The sequence below is a fragment of the Phoxinus phoxinus genome (assembly GCF_949152265.1).
Source record: "Phoxinus phoxinus genome assembly, chromosome: 3".
NCBI lineage: Eukaryota > Metazoa > Chordata > Actinopteri > Cypriniformes > Leuciscidae > Phoxinus > Phoxinus phoxinus.
The window spans coordinates 42,431,668-42,449,385 of record NC_136878.1 but is presented as its reverse complement, the minus strand read 5'-3'; the positions used below and the strand labels follow the sequence as shown (position 1 = coordinate 42,449,385).

At 35.6% G+C, this 17,718-nt stretch overlaps 1 protein-coding gene across 6 annotated transcripts in view; it reads left to right on the top strand.

Annotated features, from left to right (window-relative positions):
- Positions 1 to 17,718, top strand: part of kntc1 (kinetochore associated 1) — a 48,737-nt gene that overhangs the window by 28,474 nt on the left and 2,545 nt on the right. For all 6 annotated transcript variants that reach the window (XM_079607079.1, XM_079607077.1, XM_079607078.1 and 3 more), the window contains 23 exons: positions 525 to 629; positions 711 to 839; positions 1,154 to 1,270; positions 1,381 to 1,490; positions 3,166 to 3,397; positions 3,630 to 3,719; positions 3,821 to 3,989; positions 4,143 to 4,201; positions 4,739 to 4,955; positions 5,364 to 5,437; positions 7,421 to 7,631; positions 7,893 to 8,005; positions 8,184 to 8,239; positions 8,368 to 8,446; positions 9,047 to 9,171; positions 9,360 to 9,495; positions 12,244 to 12,339; positions 12,621 to 12,677; positions 13,807 to 13,861; positions 13,965 to 14,028; positions 15,168 to 15,297; positions 17,068 to 17,157; positions 17,238 to 17,392. In XM_079607079.1, coding sequence (XP_079463205.1) covers positions 525 to 629; positions 711 to 839; positions 1,154 to 1,270; positions 1,381 to 1,490; positions 3,166 to 3,397; positions 3,630 to 3,719; positions 3,821 to 3,989; positions 4,143 to 4,201; positions 4,739 to 4,955; positions 5,364 to 5,437; positions 7,421 to 7,631; positions 7,893 to 8,005; positions 8,184 to 8,239; positions 8,368 to 8,446; positions 9,047 to 9,171; positions 9,360 to 9,495; positions 12,244 to 12,339; positions 12,621 to 12,677; positions 13,807 to 13,861; positions 13,965 to 14,028; positions 15,168 to 15,297; positions 17,068 to 17,157; positions 17,238 to 17,392 — 2,669 coding nt within the window. The remainder of the gene's footprint in view (positions 1 to 524; positions 630 to 710; positions 840 to 1,153; positions 1,271 to 1,380; positions 1,491 to 3,165; positions 3,398 to 3,629; positions 3,720 to 3,820; positions 3,990 to 4,142; positions 4,202 to 4,738; positions 4,956 to 5,363; positions 5,438 to 7,420; positions 7,632 to 7,892; positions 8,006 to 8,183; positions 8,240 to 8,367; positions 8,447 to 9,046; positions 9,172 to 9,359; positions 9,496 to 12,243; positions 12,340 to 12,620; positions 12,678 to 13,806; positions 13,862 to 13,964; positions 14,029 to 15,167; positions 15,298 to 17,067; positions 17,158 to 17,237; positions 17,393 to 17,718) is intronic.

The following is a 17,718-nucleotide window of genomic DNA, read 5'->3' as shown; positions in this document are numbered from 1 at the left end:
TTACAAAGCACAAACACCACTCCAATGGGAGTTATTCTCTATATCAGTAAACACTGTTTCTGAACTCCCAGAAATGGCTTGATTGTAGTCTTGAGTTTTCTTCTGGGAACGAACACATCACAATATTCCTCATGTAAATAATTCCCATCCAAGACATATGCAAAATAATGGTGTGAGACCTGGTTGAGTTGTGTTAGTAGTGTGTTGAAACTCGCAGTCACAATGAGGGGCCTGACATTTACGAAACGTGCTCGAAGCGGTTGACCAATCACAACACACTGGTCCAGCCAACCAATCAGAGCACATTGCACTTTTCGAAAGGAGGTGCCTCATAGAGAGTGAATTAAACAGAGCTTTGCTGACAAAATGTGAAACATTTGTTTTTTGAACATTCAAACATGAGAACCTATTTTAGTAGATCCTAAAATGTAAATCATGAGTTAGTAAAAGGGCATAATATAGCCTCTTTCAATATAATGCAAATGAAAGTGTTTTTTTGACGATGTTGTATTTCTCATTTCCAGCTTCAGTCTAACAACCGCATGGCCAGAGACAAACAGACTCTTGACAGGATAGAGAAAACTGTTCTCTCGTCTGTCACAGTGGTTGTGGTCTCCTTGTTACAGAAGGTGTGCAAAGACACTTAAGATGCACAATTATAATATTTCTAGTTCAGTCTATTCATTAACTGTAACGGAGTTGTGTTTCAGGTGCTAAACTGGAGAGTGGTCGACTCTGATTTGGCCATTGGACTGTGCACCATTTTGTCCAAGGCAGCGGTCGTGGATATTCTGTGGAAGATGATCGCCAGTGCCTGGCAAAACTACGACAAGATAAAGGTCAGACTGAAATTTGGTTTGTGACACAAGCTTTCATTTATTAGTTGTGCTTGCTAGATCAAACTCCTAACCCTAAGTATTGAAGGTAGGGTAGGCAATTTCGGAGAGGCTAGCAATAGCAAGCCAGCTTTAAAAGCATAGGATACCACCCTCCTTCAGAGTGTCTCCAAAGCCACACCTCCTTCAAAACATATAATCCAGGCCATTTTTGATTATTACTAATAAATTAAGCTACACTACACCTTCACTCAAATTTTCTTTAGAAAATATAAAAATATACTTGAATAATAAATGTATTTATTTATCTTCTATAGGTTGTTGCTATGGTCGGAGCCCATCTAAGTTTTTTGTATAAGGATGAAGAGGAGAGAGGAAAGTTTCTGTCTGTCATCACTGATGCAGAGTGGGGCATTCAGCTTGGCAAACTTGGGGTCAGTGCTGAACTTATGCAAATTATTTCATTATTTTAAAAAACTAAATATAGCCCAAACTGTGTGAATAAAAAAAACCTTATACTATGTCCATTGACATTTCTTCTTAGGTTTCCATCCAGTCTGTGTTCAGGCAGTGCGCAGAGACGAAGAGAAACTTGATTCCTACACTTGTGAAAAACAAAAATATTACTCCTGACATCATACTGCATTACTGCAGGCAAGTCAGCTATTCACTATTTTGCTTCATTTATAATGGGTTGTAAAACACATATTTGGTAAGGTTAATCAATATTTATTAATAATAATGTATAATCAATGTTTTTGAAAAGGGAATATGATTCTCATTAATACTGAGCATTACTGTTTGAGCTGAAGAGTGAATGAACAACAGTAAACTAAAGCACTATAGAAGCGGGTTAATTAACTTAACCAAACCAAACACTGTATATGAGATTCTTTGCAAAAAGAATCTGTAAAACAAAAACATAATCATATGCACAAACTCGGACTATCTAGTCAGAATGTGTAACTTCCGTTAGATGCGCTCTTCTCATAACCACGTGCTCAAATACAGGAAAATGAAAGCACAATGAATTCTCATCATTTTATTACAATTGTGTTCTCATAATGTTATGAATTTGTCAGATGGGCACGGCACATAACTGCATTTTTCAAACCATGGTAATACAAACATGTTTTTAATGAGAATGAAAATGTGAAACAGTAATACTAACCGCCTGAAATTTTGCAGTGGTTTATTGTGAAACCGGTAACTGTTTTATCCCTAGTGGAAACAGACCTGAGGAGAGACATGAGTGAGGATGTTGGGAGAGAAACGAGATTCCAGTTATAGTTCAGTGGAACATTAAATGAGATGCTGTTTAAATTGAGTGACCTGTTCACAGTGTCTGTTATCTTTTTCACATTACCAGACCATTATTGCGGTATTTGAACAATATTTTACTGATGGATGAAAACGGAGCATGACAAATTCATAATCCAGTCAAAGGGATGGACAATTAATTATTTGTAGTGCAAATGCCTATAATAATAATAGAACATTATAATCAAATCAGTGGGATTGATCTGGTTTTAGTTATTAATAGGCAAGTAAATTATTTTGAAACAAACAAAAACAATGCTCTAAATGTAAAAGAAAAAGACAATTTGTCAACCGACTAATATATATTTAAAAACTAATGTTAAATTTACTATACAAACTTGCATATTTGTATGGAAGCTTGTTTCCGCCACAGAATAAAAAAAAATAAAAAAGGTAATTGCAACACTTTATTTCACAATTCTGACTTTTTATCTCAGAATTGCGAGTTATAAACTCCCAATTACAAGAAAAAAGTCTGAATTGTGGGATAAAAGTTCACAATTATCTTTTAAATTGTTTTATTCCATGGTGGAAAGAAAAAAGCTTCCATATATTTTTCTTCAAGTCTTAAACCGGAAGCATTTACCATATTTAAAAAAAAAACGAAACAAAACAAAAATAAATAGTTTACAGTACAGTTTGTGCACATACTGTGTACGTACTTAAGAAAGTACTGGGTAATATAAGTTACCTATGCAGGTTAAGGTTTAGTTTCAGGTTTGACACATAGTTATTAGCTGGTCATTGTTCTTAATATAATAAGTCAATAGCATTTACATGCAGAACAGGACTATAAAATAAAGTGCTACCGCATTTTCTGTATTAATTTGTCGCAAGTGTTTTGCCCGTGTTTGAATCTCGCTTTGCACAGTATTTTAGAGTTGAAGGAAATTGCCATCAACTTAACGGATAATGTCCTGGCATAAATTTACCAGTACATTTTCTGTTGTTGTTTTTTTCTTACAGTGTTATACTCAAGCTTTTTTTATTTTTTATTTTTATTCTGCAGCACATTTGGATTGGACAGCGATTCTGCAATCAATCTGTACATAACCACTCTACTACTGCAGGAAGATAGATGGTATGAGATGGAGATTGAAGAAGGGGATGCCAAAGGTACCCTGCGGAGTGAAGAGTCGCTGCTCCGAAAAGACGACATGCTAGAAAGAGCTCTTCAGATTGTTCCTCAGCTCGGCTCTACCAAAGACCTTGTATTCAGTCTCAACTCCGCCTTGACCAAGGTCTTGTATTGCACACTTCACCTCTGATAGCCTAATCCCAGTGATTTTAACTTCTATTCTGCATGGGAAATATTTCATATGATGTTTGTAATATTTTATGGGGTACAGTACGTAAGGCATTGACTAATGTATTGTTTGTGCCACTAAGTGACATATGATTACTCAAATGTAATTTTGATTTGTTATAGTTGATATTAATCTAATGGTGTATATATGAATGCAATATTTACAGCTAAATCCTTACAACTATGAGTGGATAGAGAGAGTCCTCAAAACTATTCAGATGGCGGATGAGAGCACAAACCTTCTACCTCTTGGCCAGGTCAGTGAATTTCCAAGATTAAAAAAACAAACAAACACACGGCTGCTTGATTTGGCACAGGAATAAGTTTCATTGTAACATCTTTATGATTTATTGTTTAGATGGTTGGATTACTCCAGCATTTAAAGTCACATCGAAGAATCTCTCCTCCCACTGACCTGGAGAGCTCATATCTTTTGGAGAACGGTCTTGAACCCACTGCTCTAGCTAACACCCGCCTGCCTTTTCATCTGCTATTCCAGACCAACCACGCCTTCTGGAAAATTGTCTGTGTGTATCATTGTGTTGACTTTTTGCAGCCTTGTTCATTGTACCACAACCTTCCAGATTTACCTTATTGTGTTTTTAATTTGTTCTTAATTACTCATTTATTTTCTGGTCAATTTGACGTTTTCCTCTTTTTATTGTGTGCCGTTCCAACAGCTCCTGAACTGAGTGAGGACACTTTACCCACACTGCTCTTCATCTGTAAATTGCTGAAGGTAACATACATGTCGACAGAGCTAAGATCAATGTCCTCCTTATTATTCCTGTTTTTAGTTTTGTTTCTTTTTTCTTTTCTTTTTTTGCATGTCAATGATTTATTATTATTATTATTAGAACTTCTTGCCTTGTAGCAGATGTTTTTGTAGGTAAAGTGACAGCACACAGTTTGCTCAAGGGCTTTGAATAAAACAAGGGGTTTGAAGTGCCCCTTTCACACAGAAATTCTAGAAAATTTCTGTAAAAGTCATTCCACAACTGTTTTGGGTTTGCGTGATTTTGTTAATTCACACAGAAACCACCTCCATCCGTCAAACCATGTTAATTGTTTACATTAAACGTAGTATAATATATTTAGCTCTACACATATTATCTGACATGGATACAAATTCAACAACCCAACAATATTGGTGCAGTTTTTAAAAACATATACCTGACATTCATAAGAGCAAGAGTTATGTGAAGTAGTTATGTGAACAACTGCTACTTTTACAGGAGATAATTACAGTATTTTTTCTGTTTTGCTTTTTTCCCAGCTTAATCTTGATAAGCTGTATGTTTTAGCTGTGAACCATGTGTTCAAGAAGAATCTTTTGCCTTTGCTAATGGATCAGTCCAAGAAAAACCAGCATCTTGGTCCCAGCAAAGAGTCGTCCAGTGTGACTCAGAGTATCTTTAAACATGCACTGTGCATTCAAAATCTGGAACTTGCTGCAGCCACAATCCATAAAATTGCTCAGGACCTTCCTGCAGGTGAGTCTGTGGTATGACAGCACTCGATCCCTTCAACACTTATTTTATTTATTTAATAAAGCCTGTCTTGTTCAGGTTTCTCTTTTACATACCCCGTACAATGAAAATTAATGTTGGTAAATGGTGTAAAGCTCCAAAAATGACCAAAAATTTACATGAAAGTAGTTCATGTGACTTGCACATTATGTCGCAAGTCTTCTGAAGAAATACAATAGCTTTATGTGAGGAACAGACCAATGTTATTGACGGACTGTTTTCCAATGTATACGTTGGTGCCTGATGCTGCTGTAGTAGACTTGAGGAGAGGCATTGTAATAAAAAAGAATAAATAAGAAAATTGGTTGGACAGTGCTGTGTATCACATTTGATTTATTTTTTTTACTTTTCATTATTATTATTTTATTTCAGGGGCAGAAAAGACTGATTTCTTAAAGTTCAGCTTGGAACTCGTACACAAGTTGCAGAAGTCTGATGCTCTGGAGGTATGTTGGCTTCTCAAAGAAAATCTAAATATATTGTTTGGAGGACATGAACATGAAACATGGCTCATCTGTTAAAACCAACCCACTTTCCAAGGGAAGACAAAACTTGATTTGATCACAAGTGGTCAGTTTAAAGACATTAAGTACACCTGATATTAATGCATCTCCAGTAGCCTCTTGTGATCAGATTTTGTCGAGTGTGCTGGTTTTGTGACTACATATACTTTTAAGATTTTGCACATTTTGATGTGAAGCGTGACAACAATGAAGGATTAGATTTATTTACATAGTGCCTTTTCCAAGCAACACAATATTTAACATTTACGTTTAACCATTTAGCAGATGCCTTTATCCAAATCAATTTACAAATGGGGAGAACAAAATAAGCAACACATCAACAATAGGCAAGTGCTGTGACTAGTCCCAATTAGTCTAGCACAGTACATGCTTGTTTTTTTAACTGAATAATATAAATATAGTAGAATACTAAGTGTTGGTATTAACGAGTTAAGTGAAAAAGATGCGTCTTTAGCCGTTTCTTGAGAGTGGCTAAAAACTCATTCCACAAGCAGGGAACAGTTAAGGCAAAAGTCAGTAAAAGTTATTTTTGTGCCTCTTTGGGATGGCACCACAAGGCAATATGAATATTTAATTAAGATTCAAATATGGGTAGGGAGTAGGCATTCAAAGATTTATTTTTAAAAACAAATGTTTGCAAAAAAGACTTTCATAAAATGATTGATTGATCACTTGAGTTATTTTCATGCTGCTGAATTGGCTGATTTAATGGATCTCCCAAGGCTGATTTAGGTGTTGCCAAAACAGAGCAGTTATTAGACAGGGAAAGTGCTTCTAATCGACAACCAAACACACTTCACTTTTTGTATATGATGTTTAGGGGCAGGTAAATCTGGGGTAGGAGCTCTGGACAACACCACAATAATGAAATTATGAAAATAGTTTGCTGCAAAGTGGTTACAGTAAATAAATAAAAACAGCCTCGAACAAATCAAAAGTTTGAGTATTCAAAGTCTGACCTGAATCATATATCGATCCTTCTCCCTCTCTGTCACCTCTACATTCCTGCTTGTATTCTATTGCATAATAATAAAAAGCCATCAGAGGCTTTCACTAGATATGAGCAAATTCAATGTATGCTGCTGTATCATATGCATTCATGCAGCGGTTTCATTGTGTTCTGTATGATTTTAAACAACTTGAATAAGAGTTCCAACAAGCAAATGCTTATCAGTTACTGATGGAGAAAAGTACTTCTCTTTGCATCTTCTCAAATTCATTCATAAATGGACTCTGTCACTGGACAGATTGGTTTGAAAAGGTTAATGTTAATGGTTGAAATCATGATTCATTGTTTAAATCAACAGCCCTAAAAAGTAATAATAATAACTCTGTGAGTACATTTTTGTTATGTAGGTGCATTAAATGTTGTTACAGTTTGCAGTGCCTTTATCTTTAAAAATGAACTGGGAACTTGTGTTGCTACTGTTTAAATACTGTTTAAAATTCACTTAAAAGAATACTCCACCTAAAGAAACAAAAAATTGCATTTGCTCACCCTCGTGTCATTCTGAAATTGTGACTTACTTTCTTCTGTGGAACCGTTTTCACGCAAAGTAGAAGCTGTTCAGTTTAAAGAAATAACATAAACACGTAGGAATGATTGAAGGAATTTCCCAATTTTTTTACCTGACAGCTCAAAATTTAAATCATTATTTTATATTGGCATACTGGCAGGTATTTGAGGAATGAGCAAGGATGTATTTACCGCCATGGCTTTGCATTTTGGTTGACTATACTGTGTTGTATTGTGCAATGACACCTTGTCAATAAAAATGGATTCCTTTAGTTTTATTAGTGAGGACTTGTTAACCACATTTATTTCACAAATCTCTGCCTGCCCCTATTCTTCATTACTCTATCCCTCTCTCTTCTTGATTCTGTCTTGTTTGGATCATTTGCCAGGAAAATTTGCAGGCTCGAGGTGAGGCACTCATCTCTAAACTGCAGTTGCAATATCAGCGCTCGGCCACAGAGAACGCTCTCCTTTCATCTCAGCTCAGCTCCCCAGAGCTCCTCAAGCTCACAGGCCTGCCTGGCCGCCTTATTGTAGCTCTCTTTGAGCATAGCTCAGTGGTGGACCATATGAAAAACCCTGCTGGGATGACTTACCCTGGTAAGGATAAGGAGTATAGTATATCTGTGCTATAAGATCAATTTGATCTTGCATTATTTGCTCTATTTTATTTATCAAAAGTGACAGTAACCTAGTGACATGTTAAAGTCTTGACTAAGTTCTTTCGAACATTCTATTCATCAAAGAATCTTGAAAATAAGAAACTTTCAAAAACATTATGGAATCTTAACAACCCCAAAAATTGTGTAATGTATGTGTGCTTGGATATTTATTCTGCCACCTCTCTCTGAAACTGGACAGATATTCACAGCGTGGCCAAGGATATTGCCTCCATCAATGGAGTCGATCTTCTAAAGATCCGGAACATTCTTTTGGAGAAATGGTTGTGCCAAACAGGGCAGTCTAATGGCAAGGTGTGTAAAATATATCAGACACACTGCAAATTCTGCAAAGTCTTTTGAGAGACCAACACATTGCATTAGTAGTACAGCAAACTTTGACTGTAGTTTGATTATATCTACACATGTAAACATACTTAGTATGAGGGTGCATTATTAAACTAGATTTAAATTCATACCTCCTTTTCTATAGGACATACATCAGCAGGACTATGTGACTGATATAAATGACGACCCTGATCTCATGAGGTACTAACAAAATACAAAAAGATTTTACCGTGTAACATTACCAAATGGAGTAAACATGTTTCTGTAACATGGTTAGAAGTCTTTCTCTTCCCCGCGTTTCATTTCCTCTCATTCTCTTTATACTGCAGAGTTGTTTATTTGCTGCAGATGCACCCCATGGATATAAGCGCTCGCTTGCTCAGTCCCATCCTGACAGCACAAACGTGGGTAAGTAGAACTTTTCACCCTCAACAGAAACCTGGGCATCAGGCCCTGTTTATACTAGTGCGTTTTCGTTTTAACATGGCATTTTAAAATGAAAACAATCCTCGTCCATACTGGCGTTTCCACTGCATTTCAGAAAAGATCTTCGTCCACACTATACACCTGAAAATGCATGTCACATGACCATTCATGCACACTGGGCATGCATGTACAAGTGTAAACAGTTGCCGATTACTCTTTTTAAAACTCTTACTCCAAGTTTAACTGCACAACTGGTGCTAAAAAGGTCAGCAAAGCTTGCAGTTCCGTTACAGAGCTGTTAAGAGCGACGGCTCTGGCCTCTTATTGTCGTGTTCCAGTAGCGTAATGATCATAGGACACGGGCTTGATGAATCAGGGAAGAATATGCAGTGATCCAGAAGACCCAATCAGGGAGCGAATGGCAGCCATGCCTTCGTTTTCAACAAAGTGTTTTGTATGAACGCCATAGTTTTCCAGCAAAATAAATGTTTATTTTTACTTGCCTCGTAAAGTAATTAGTGGTATGTTTGTTGGCAGGGAAAGTAAAGGTCTGACATGCTTTACATTTGTTCATCTTTTCAGCCCCTGGGAGGATCGGGCCTTCGTCTGACCTTTGAACATCGTAGCCGTGCGTTGATCTGTCTCACTCGCTTAGCAGATGCTAACACTTTGGAGGCACTTTCCAACCGGCCTAGTAGCAAAATCATGTGAGCAGCATCTAGAATATATTATTAAATTAAATGATTTCAGTTGTTTGCGTGCAATTTTAATAAGAATAGAACTGTAAGCATTTTATTTGTCCAAGTGTTAATGCAAAAAAAACTTTTTGCCATTTTATTTTAATCAAGGTTGATGAATTTGCAGCATTAATGACCATATATTGATGTTTTCACAGATATTATTTGAAGTGTTACATGTACCTTGCCCAGATGGAAGCCCTGAACATTCCCTATACCTTGGAAATGTTCATCAGCAGCCCAAAAGAAGGCATGATCAAGGGTTTATGGAAGAACCACAACAACGAACCTCAGGTAGATATTGCAACTGATATTGAAACTCCTCACTTCAACAGACAAGTTCTGTCAGTTCTTACTACAGTTTTGAAAAAAAGTAAAAAAAAAGTTTGAAATCAGTAAGATTATTTTGTTAGCTTGTCTTTTTGTTTGGTTCTTTTTAAGAAATGAATACTTCTATTCAGCAGGGATGCAATAAATTGATAAAAATTGACCGTTACCAAAATTTACCAAAGAACTCTAGAAAAAATAAATTGAAGTTTTCAACATTGATTATAGAAATTATAATATTTTTTGAGCACTAAAATACATTTAAATAGAAATCGCCAGAAATACTTTCTCCTATCCAATTTAATGAGCAGAGAAAACTGTTAGTAATCCATTTATAGTTTGATGGTCTGAAGAGTATGAACACTGTGGCATTGCTATTTTTGAGTGTTGTTGGAACTATTGTAAAACATGTAAACACTAAAAAATAGGGATGCTCTGATCGATCGGCCGGAGATCGGTATTGGCCGATAATCACATTTTATGACCCGATCGGTACTCGGTAAACTTGGCCGATCTCAGAAACCGATCACAATTTGATGACGTCAACACGTGAGGACATGTCATGTCATCGGTGTAGAATTACTATTATGTTTCGAGAAACAATGAAGAATTCACTATTTGCCATGAATGTTACAAAGAAATCTCACGTGGAGGAGCATTGTCCCAAACATTTAATACGACAAACCTGATTCGGCATTAAGGACGACCCACGGCGAGACGTATCGAGTACGAAAAACTGACAACTGCAAAAAAGGCAGCAGGAGTCTACCTTAGTGCTCCATCGACGAGTGTTGATAGTGAGCGGTTTATTCAGGACATGTTTTGGATGAAAACAGGAATAGACTGTCTTCCCAGAATGCAGAAAAAGCGGAGAGCATCTTTATGAAGACTCAGCGCCGCACGCTCAGAATGCCCGCAGTGACGTGCTGGTTAGAAAATATGGGACATATGTAGAGAATATGTAAAGTAGTAGTAGTAGTTAATTTAAGCCATTACTCTAATTGCATATTTATAGTAATTTAATTACTTAAATATATGGGAGAGAATACTAAGTGTTATCGTCGGCATAATATATTGCCTATTCCGCATCTCAAGCGCATGCATAAAGCTTGCCACAAATAACCGGCAAAAGTAATGATTATGCATAGGGGTGTAACGATACCTTCATTTCACGATTCGATATATATCACGATACTGAACTCACGATACGATATTATTGCGATACTCCCAAGACATATGATAAAAGGTTAACAAAAAATGTACTGTTGATTAAAATGCTAACTTTGAAATTACATTGTGGGTTTAAATGAACAGGTTTGGACTTGGTGCTTGTAATTCAAGGACAATGGTGACACCAGAATAAAAATATTCATGATTCTGAAGCTGACCATTGCATTATTATACATTATAATCAACATTATATAGTAGTTTAATGTAGTACTGACACTAAAACTCTGAAAACATGATTTTTTTCTTATACAGTAATTTCTATTTTGGGTGAACTATCCACGATACATATTGTCACTATCCACGATACGTATTGTTGCATTTTTGTATTGCGATATATTGTGGCACGATATATTGTTACACCCCTAATTATGCAGCATGATACATTTTAATTGTTTATTAATAAACTAGTGTTTTCTAGCTACAAAGATAAAGTTGGCGATGCCGACTCCATCTTCGCAGTAGTGAACGCGCTTTAGAGAGAAATGCACACTTCATACGGATTAGCATACATAAGGCCTCGTTCGTTTCTTTTCGATTTAAATATATATTTTTTAAAGACATGTCAAGCTTTCTATGAGATATATTTCTCAGGTCTGTGAGTTAAGTAGCCTATACGCTGAGTGTCTTGACATTTTCTGCTATATTTGCTTCTTATTTATTAAATCCAGGCAATTGGTTGATGAAACATTGATTTAAATTAAGATACAATTTATACAAAACAAAATTCACTTAAAAAAATGGCTTTCTACAAAACAAAATTTGATAAAGTGGTCAAAATAATTTCTGACCCACTCCAAATGTCTCCTGATATATTGGGCATCTTATTATCCTATCTTTCTCATCTCATGCGGTTTCCTTTTCATATAATCAACATAGATGACATTTTAAAAAATAACATTATATTATTTAAACAAATATGAAACGTATCTTTAAGTTTTTAAAGTTATATTTAGCCTAAGCGTCACACTGCTCTGCTTTTCTCGCGTGTGTGTGGCCTGTACATGCATGTATTCGAATAATACCCAGCGATTTTCGAATATTATTTTTGCTTGAAATACCCATTCCTTTTTTTTCCTGCTCAGACTTAATTGTGGACAATGTTTACGTTACATCAGACTTCTCCATTTTAGGAGATTAAATGTTTATTTTGTCCTCCACAGTTTACCGGTACTATTGGACAATGTTTAAATAAACCTTGTGGGCTGCATCAGACTGCTTCATTTTCTCCATTTTGTTTGTATTTATCTTTGTCTTATATTAAGCGGAATCGGTATCGGTCGATCACCATGACAAAAAATCGGTATTGGCTGCAAAAATCCTGAACCTGATCCTGATTTTTCATCCCTAAATATATATATATATAAATAAATATCAGTTAAAGCTTTATGTACTGTATGTGTTTTATGTATATCTTTATTGTCATGCAGATTATCTCACAATTCCACAAAAGCATAATCTGCATACATTTTTCATAATTTTTTCCAGGCTGTCCGTCTTGTGGCAGATCTTTGTTTGGAGTATGAGGTTTATGACTTGCAGCTGTGGAACAGTGTCTTGCAAAAACTTGTGTCGTTCAATATGGTAAGTCACATACACGTAATATGTGTACTTGTGCACAAACACTGCATCCTGAAACAATGGCCATGATATTTTTGATATTGGAAAAACCCACGAAAATTGTGCATGTGAACTATGAATCCTGTCATTTAGACGATTAGTCATGTTTTTTACTGCGTTTGAACACTATACCTAAAGCTGGCTGATTCATGTGGTGTTTGTTTAGGTGGATGGTGCATTGCTGCCTCCTTGTGTTCATTGCTGTTGTAAATTTCAGAAAATGTTTCTTCTTTTTCCTTCTATAGACAAGCTACTTGCAGAAGGTTCTCGAAGCTCTCATTGCAGTGCCCAGCCTTTTAGAGGTGATCATTTCCCTAACCTTTGTTTTTATTTAGATCAGGGGTGTCAGACTCATTTTAGTGCAAGGGCCAAACTAAAATATTATTTATTGTGGGCCACAACATGCTCAACACAATGACAATAAAACAAGATTTAAATACAAATAACAGCATATTGTATTACTGTATTGGAATCTATATTTCATCAGTTGCTGGTGTAAAGAGGTCACAAGTGTAAAATGGTCCATCGTCTTGTTAGAAGTCTTGCAGCAGCATTTTGCTTAAACTGTAAGCGAGATAGAGAGAACTGACTAATGCCTTGCAGTAGTCCAGACAGAATGAAATAAAAGCATGTATAGCATTCTCGAAAACCTTAGAGATGGCAGATTTTAGTTTTAGGAGATTTTAGAGTTCCTTAACATTAGATTGCCCTGAAAGCCAACGCCCTTCCTGATACATATACTTTACCCAAGAAATTTATATATTTTTTAACCCTCAATCCATCCCAGATGTATGTTTCTTACTTTCTTCAGATGAACTCCTCAGAAACAATCTTTTTAGAAAAGTCCATATAATGCAAGTGAATTGCTTCCCAAATGTTGATGCGCCATCATGATGGTAATCCATCTGAACCAAGTGGATAAATCAATGTCTTCTGAAGCAAAACAATAGGTGTGAGACGTAACATAAGTGTGTTGTTAAGCTCATGCAAAAAAAAAAAAATAAATTGGAATTACAGAATACCGTATCTTCTTGAATGAGCCGTAACTTCTAGTACTTACATCGCTTCAGAACACGTTTCACTGTGTGTTTATTTTTACCTCAAGCCACATACTTTTATCATATTAAAAAATGTACCCATTCATAGCAGAGGCCTTAAACCAAAGTCTTAAAGAAAACACACCCTTTTAATGAGAAATATTTAAATCAGAGGGCTAAAATCAGTTTAGAAAAGGGCCTTTATTCCTAAATTATCACAGTTTTTTATGTAAAAATCCAACATTATAATTGCACCTCAGGAAACATTATAAAATAGAAATTGCTGGATTGGGCTCCTCCATGGGTAGTGTCTTTGACGCTTCTGATTTAGGTCAATTTAACACGAAACTGCAAATATATATATATATAATATATATATATTATTTTCCTGCAGGGGCAAAGTCTTTCCAGGATATGGCGAAGTGTGATTCAAGCCCCTTTCTTGACAGGTGAAAATGGAAATACTAACCGTAGATGTTTCTCTGTAATGTTGCATATACATTTTTATTACTTAAATGCTTTTCACTGTTTGTCTGTTTGATTATTTTACAGCCTCTCTTCCTCTCAGTCCTCAACAGCATGAAGTTATGTATCAGACATTTGTCCTGCTTCTAAAGTAAGTCTTCAGTTCAAGGGTCTGTTTGATCAAAACAGAAAGTATTAGTATTGGGTGGGGCTAATGTATTGTAAGCCATAGCTTATTAGTGAAGTTATTATTAGGGTAGGTTTATCACTTAAAATTGTATTGTTCTTTGTCTGCTCTTATTGTAATAACTGAACACAATGGCAACAGCTTTCTTACATGTGCACAACGGCTTTTGGCTTGGTGGGATTGGGCAGAAGGTGCTCCCCCGTTCCTCCTTCCTAATTAACTGACAGAATCTTTATTTTTTTGCATTTTGACCGACAGAAAATGAAAAGATGCGATTTTCTAGGCCAATATGACTAGGAACTATACTCTCATTCCTGCGTAATAATCAAGGAACTGCTGCCGTAGAGTATACGGAGCATGCTGAGAGTATAGTTCCTAGTCATATTGGCCTAGAAAATCACAACTTTTCATTTTCTGTCGGTCTTAGTACACACAATGTAACTACAGAAGAGTCGAGTTTTAAATAGGAAAAATATCAAAACTCTTTCGTAATTTTTTGAGAGAGATGCTAACGGTCTAATCAGATTCAATAATCTATGCTAAGCTATGCTAAAAGTGCTACCGTCAGACCCGGAGATCGGCTGAATGGATTTCGAAAACGGTAAAACTCAATTGTTCAACTCTAGGGGAGTTGGAAAATGAGCCTATTTCCAAAAAAAGTGGAGTGTTCCTTTAAATAAAATGTATAATTATTATTCTTGTATCCTAGCCGGCTGCTCATAGAGATATTATAAGGCTCGTTTTGAGGAAAATTAGGTTGTAGCTTGTTGTCTACATTACTATGATTGGAAAGAGGTATCATTTGTGTTTTAACAACATTTAGCTCACAAGCTATTGATCCGAGAAGTTCCATTAAACAGGAAGTGTTTGTCCGAATTCACAAGATTTGTGAGAGAACGCAAAAGTTGTGTGAGAGAAGGCGAATATTCTTAGCCAGAAAACGCAAAGTTTCTCAGGGGAACGCAAATGGTTTGCAAGAGAACGCAAAGCTTTGAAAAATATTCTTTATCCCATCCCAATTGTTTCCACCACCACCACGTCCCTTTAGGGGCTCTTTAACTCAAAGATGACCATTTCTCTCCTTTTGTTTTTATTTCTTTTAGATGTCCATTTTTATTCACTTTGGATCTGGTTGCCATTGCCAAACGGTTTTCTCAGTTCAGTCTGCAGGCCTTCTCTTTGGGCACACTCTTGCTCATACCTTGTGTCAAAAAGAAGGAACCACAGATTCAAGTAGGTTCACAATTCATAACAATAAGAGGGATCATAAAATTGAATTTAGTTTTTTTCAATTGCCTTGATACTATTTTTACAAGCAAAATTTACGGCTTTCCCTGTAGGGGACAGGGGCGCTATTACACATCTCCTGAACGAGTACAGTATCTCCAGATCAAAACACAGGCAAAGAAGCAGAAACAAGCGGCCTCATATGTAAGCAGATGCATATGAAAAAGAATGCGATCTTCAACAATAAACAGCATATAAATCAAAGCGGCCTAATGTTACCGAGTGAAATGTCGACCCAGGACGGTTAGTGGTTAGGACTGTGAAGCTTTGTGTTGATTGACTCGATCTACTCCATATTTGTTTTGATCATCATTCTGAATCCTATCTGGACGTAGTCTTTGAGAAAAAAAGAAAATAAAAAAAGTGATTTTCTCAGCTTTTTACTCAATTTAGCTTTTTTATGAAACCCCCTCAAGTGTTGATAAAAAAGAATGCATGAAGCTAGAATAAAACTGTTTTCTTTGTTTGTTTGTTTAAAACTAGAGGGTCTGTCATTCCTTTTGATATATTGCATGTTCAGATATGCATACAACAAAATACTGTGGGGGACATGAACATTTTGTGAAAATGGCTAAAACACTGGCAATTGCTGGCAAAAAAAAAAAACGCTGGCAGGGAAAGAGTTAATTGAAACATACCGGTAATTGAAATTATGCTGACATTTGTTTTTAAAGTGCGTTTTTGATTATCTGTTATGAGATTAGAACTAAAAGTTTTGAAAATGTACCATTTGCTTGTGAAAATTGTATCAAAGCGATTAAAAAAAAATTGTTATGATTTTTTTTATGATCCTTATTTATTTATTTTTAAATAACATTTTGCATTTTCTGGAAGGTGTATGTAAACTTGACTTCGACTGTTGATTGATATATATATATATATATATGTATATATACTCTTATCATTTCTGAAGTTTCATTAAGTACCCAAGACTTAATTTCAAGACAGATATGTCTGCAAGGGAGTCAGATTTTGATTCAGTAACAGCTCTTCATGTAGTGAAGCTTTTATCAGACTAATCTTTAAAGGATTCATTAAAAGTTCAGATATTTGCTTGTGAATCAGAATTTTGCTAAGTATATTTTATTTATTTTTAAATTTAAAAGTGAATTATTAAAATATCTAAATATTCACTTTAAGTTCTGCCCACTATGTGATGTTAGATGCATAGTGTATACAGTAAGAGAAACATTTGTTTAACACTTTTCACAATATTGTTCCAAAGCAGTTTTACGGAGATTAATGCTTTACAACCCAAAAATTAAACACTAATAACATCATACCTTTTGTTTACCTTTGTTGAATGGAAAAGAGTTTATTGGACATTCTGCACATACTGTATCTATTTTATGCTTTGCAAAATAAAAGTGCTGAGTTTTGTGAGTTTGGTATACTATGAGGGCAAGTAATTAATGATATATATTTTTTTCTTCCTTTAATTTTAATTGCACAAACAGGCACTGAGTAATATGAATTAACAACATGTACTTACTAATTTTGGGGTTTGGTTTAGGGTAAGTTGCTTGTAATTATGCATAATTTACTATTATTACTACTATAGTAAGTACATGTAACGTGTAACTGTCACCTTAAAATAAAGTATTGTGATTTTTATTTTGAATGTATACAAGCTTTCCTGTTTCACTGATCTGTGATCTGAATGAGTTTGATTTTCAGTTTGTACTAAAACAATGTTTTGTATGTTTTAAACAATAGAGCTTCCTGTTGTCCTGTAACCCTACGCTCATTCTGGATCAGATAGAGGAAAGCATGACCACTGGAGAGTTAGCCGGCATTCCTTCACAGGTTATTCCTTGTCTTATTGTTAAACAAATCTTTTCACAGTACTTCAGTTGTATATTTTAATTCATTTTTATTTGCTCTAGATTAGAGACACGGTGTTCACATTCCTTTGTGAAAATGGCAAGTCCCAGACGTTGATGAAGACCAAACACTTCACTTATTTGAAGAGGCACCTGATCTCGAAGGGTCTCTCTAAACTAGTGCAGGAGCTGCTGGACTGCCTTGTGGAGCAAAAGGGGTTAGTTGATTTTTCTGATTCAGGTCATGAGTTTGCTAAGTTAAAAAATTATTATTATTTTTTTTTTACTGTTGAAGCTGTTCTACGTAACAGATTTACAAGGAATAATGTACAGTCAGCTGGTCAGTATTGCAAAATAAAGCTTATCAGAGTGATCGGGAAGTATTAATACAAACACTGCAACAATTAAAGGATTTGTTCGTTTACTCATAATTTACTCACCACCATGTCATCCCAGATGTTCATGTCTTTCTTTGTTCAGTTGAAAAGAAATGAAGGAAAACATTCCAGGATATTTCTCTATATAGTGAACTTCAACGGGGAGC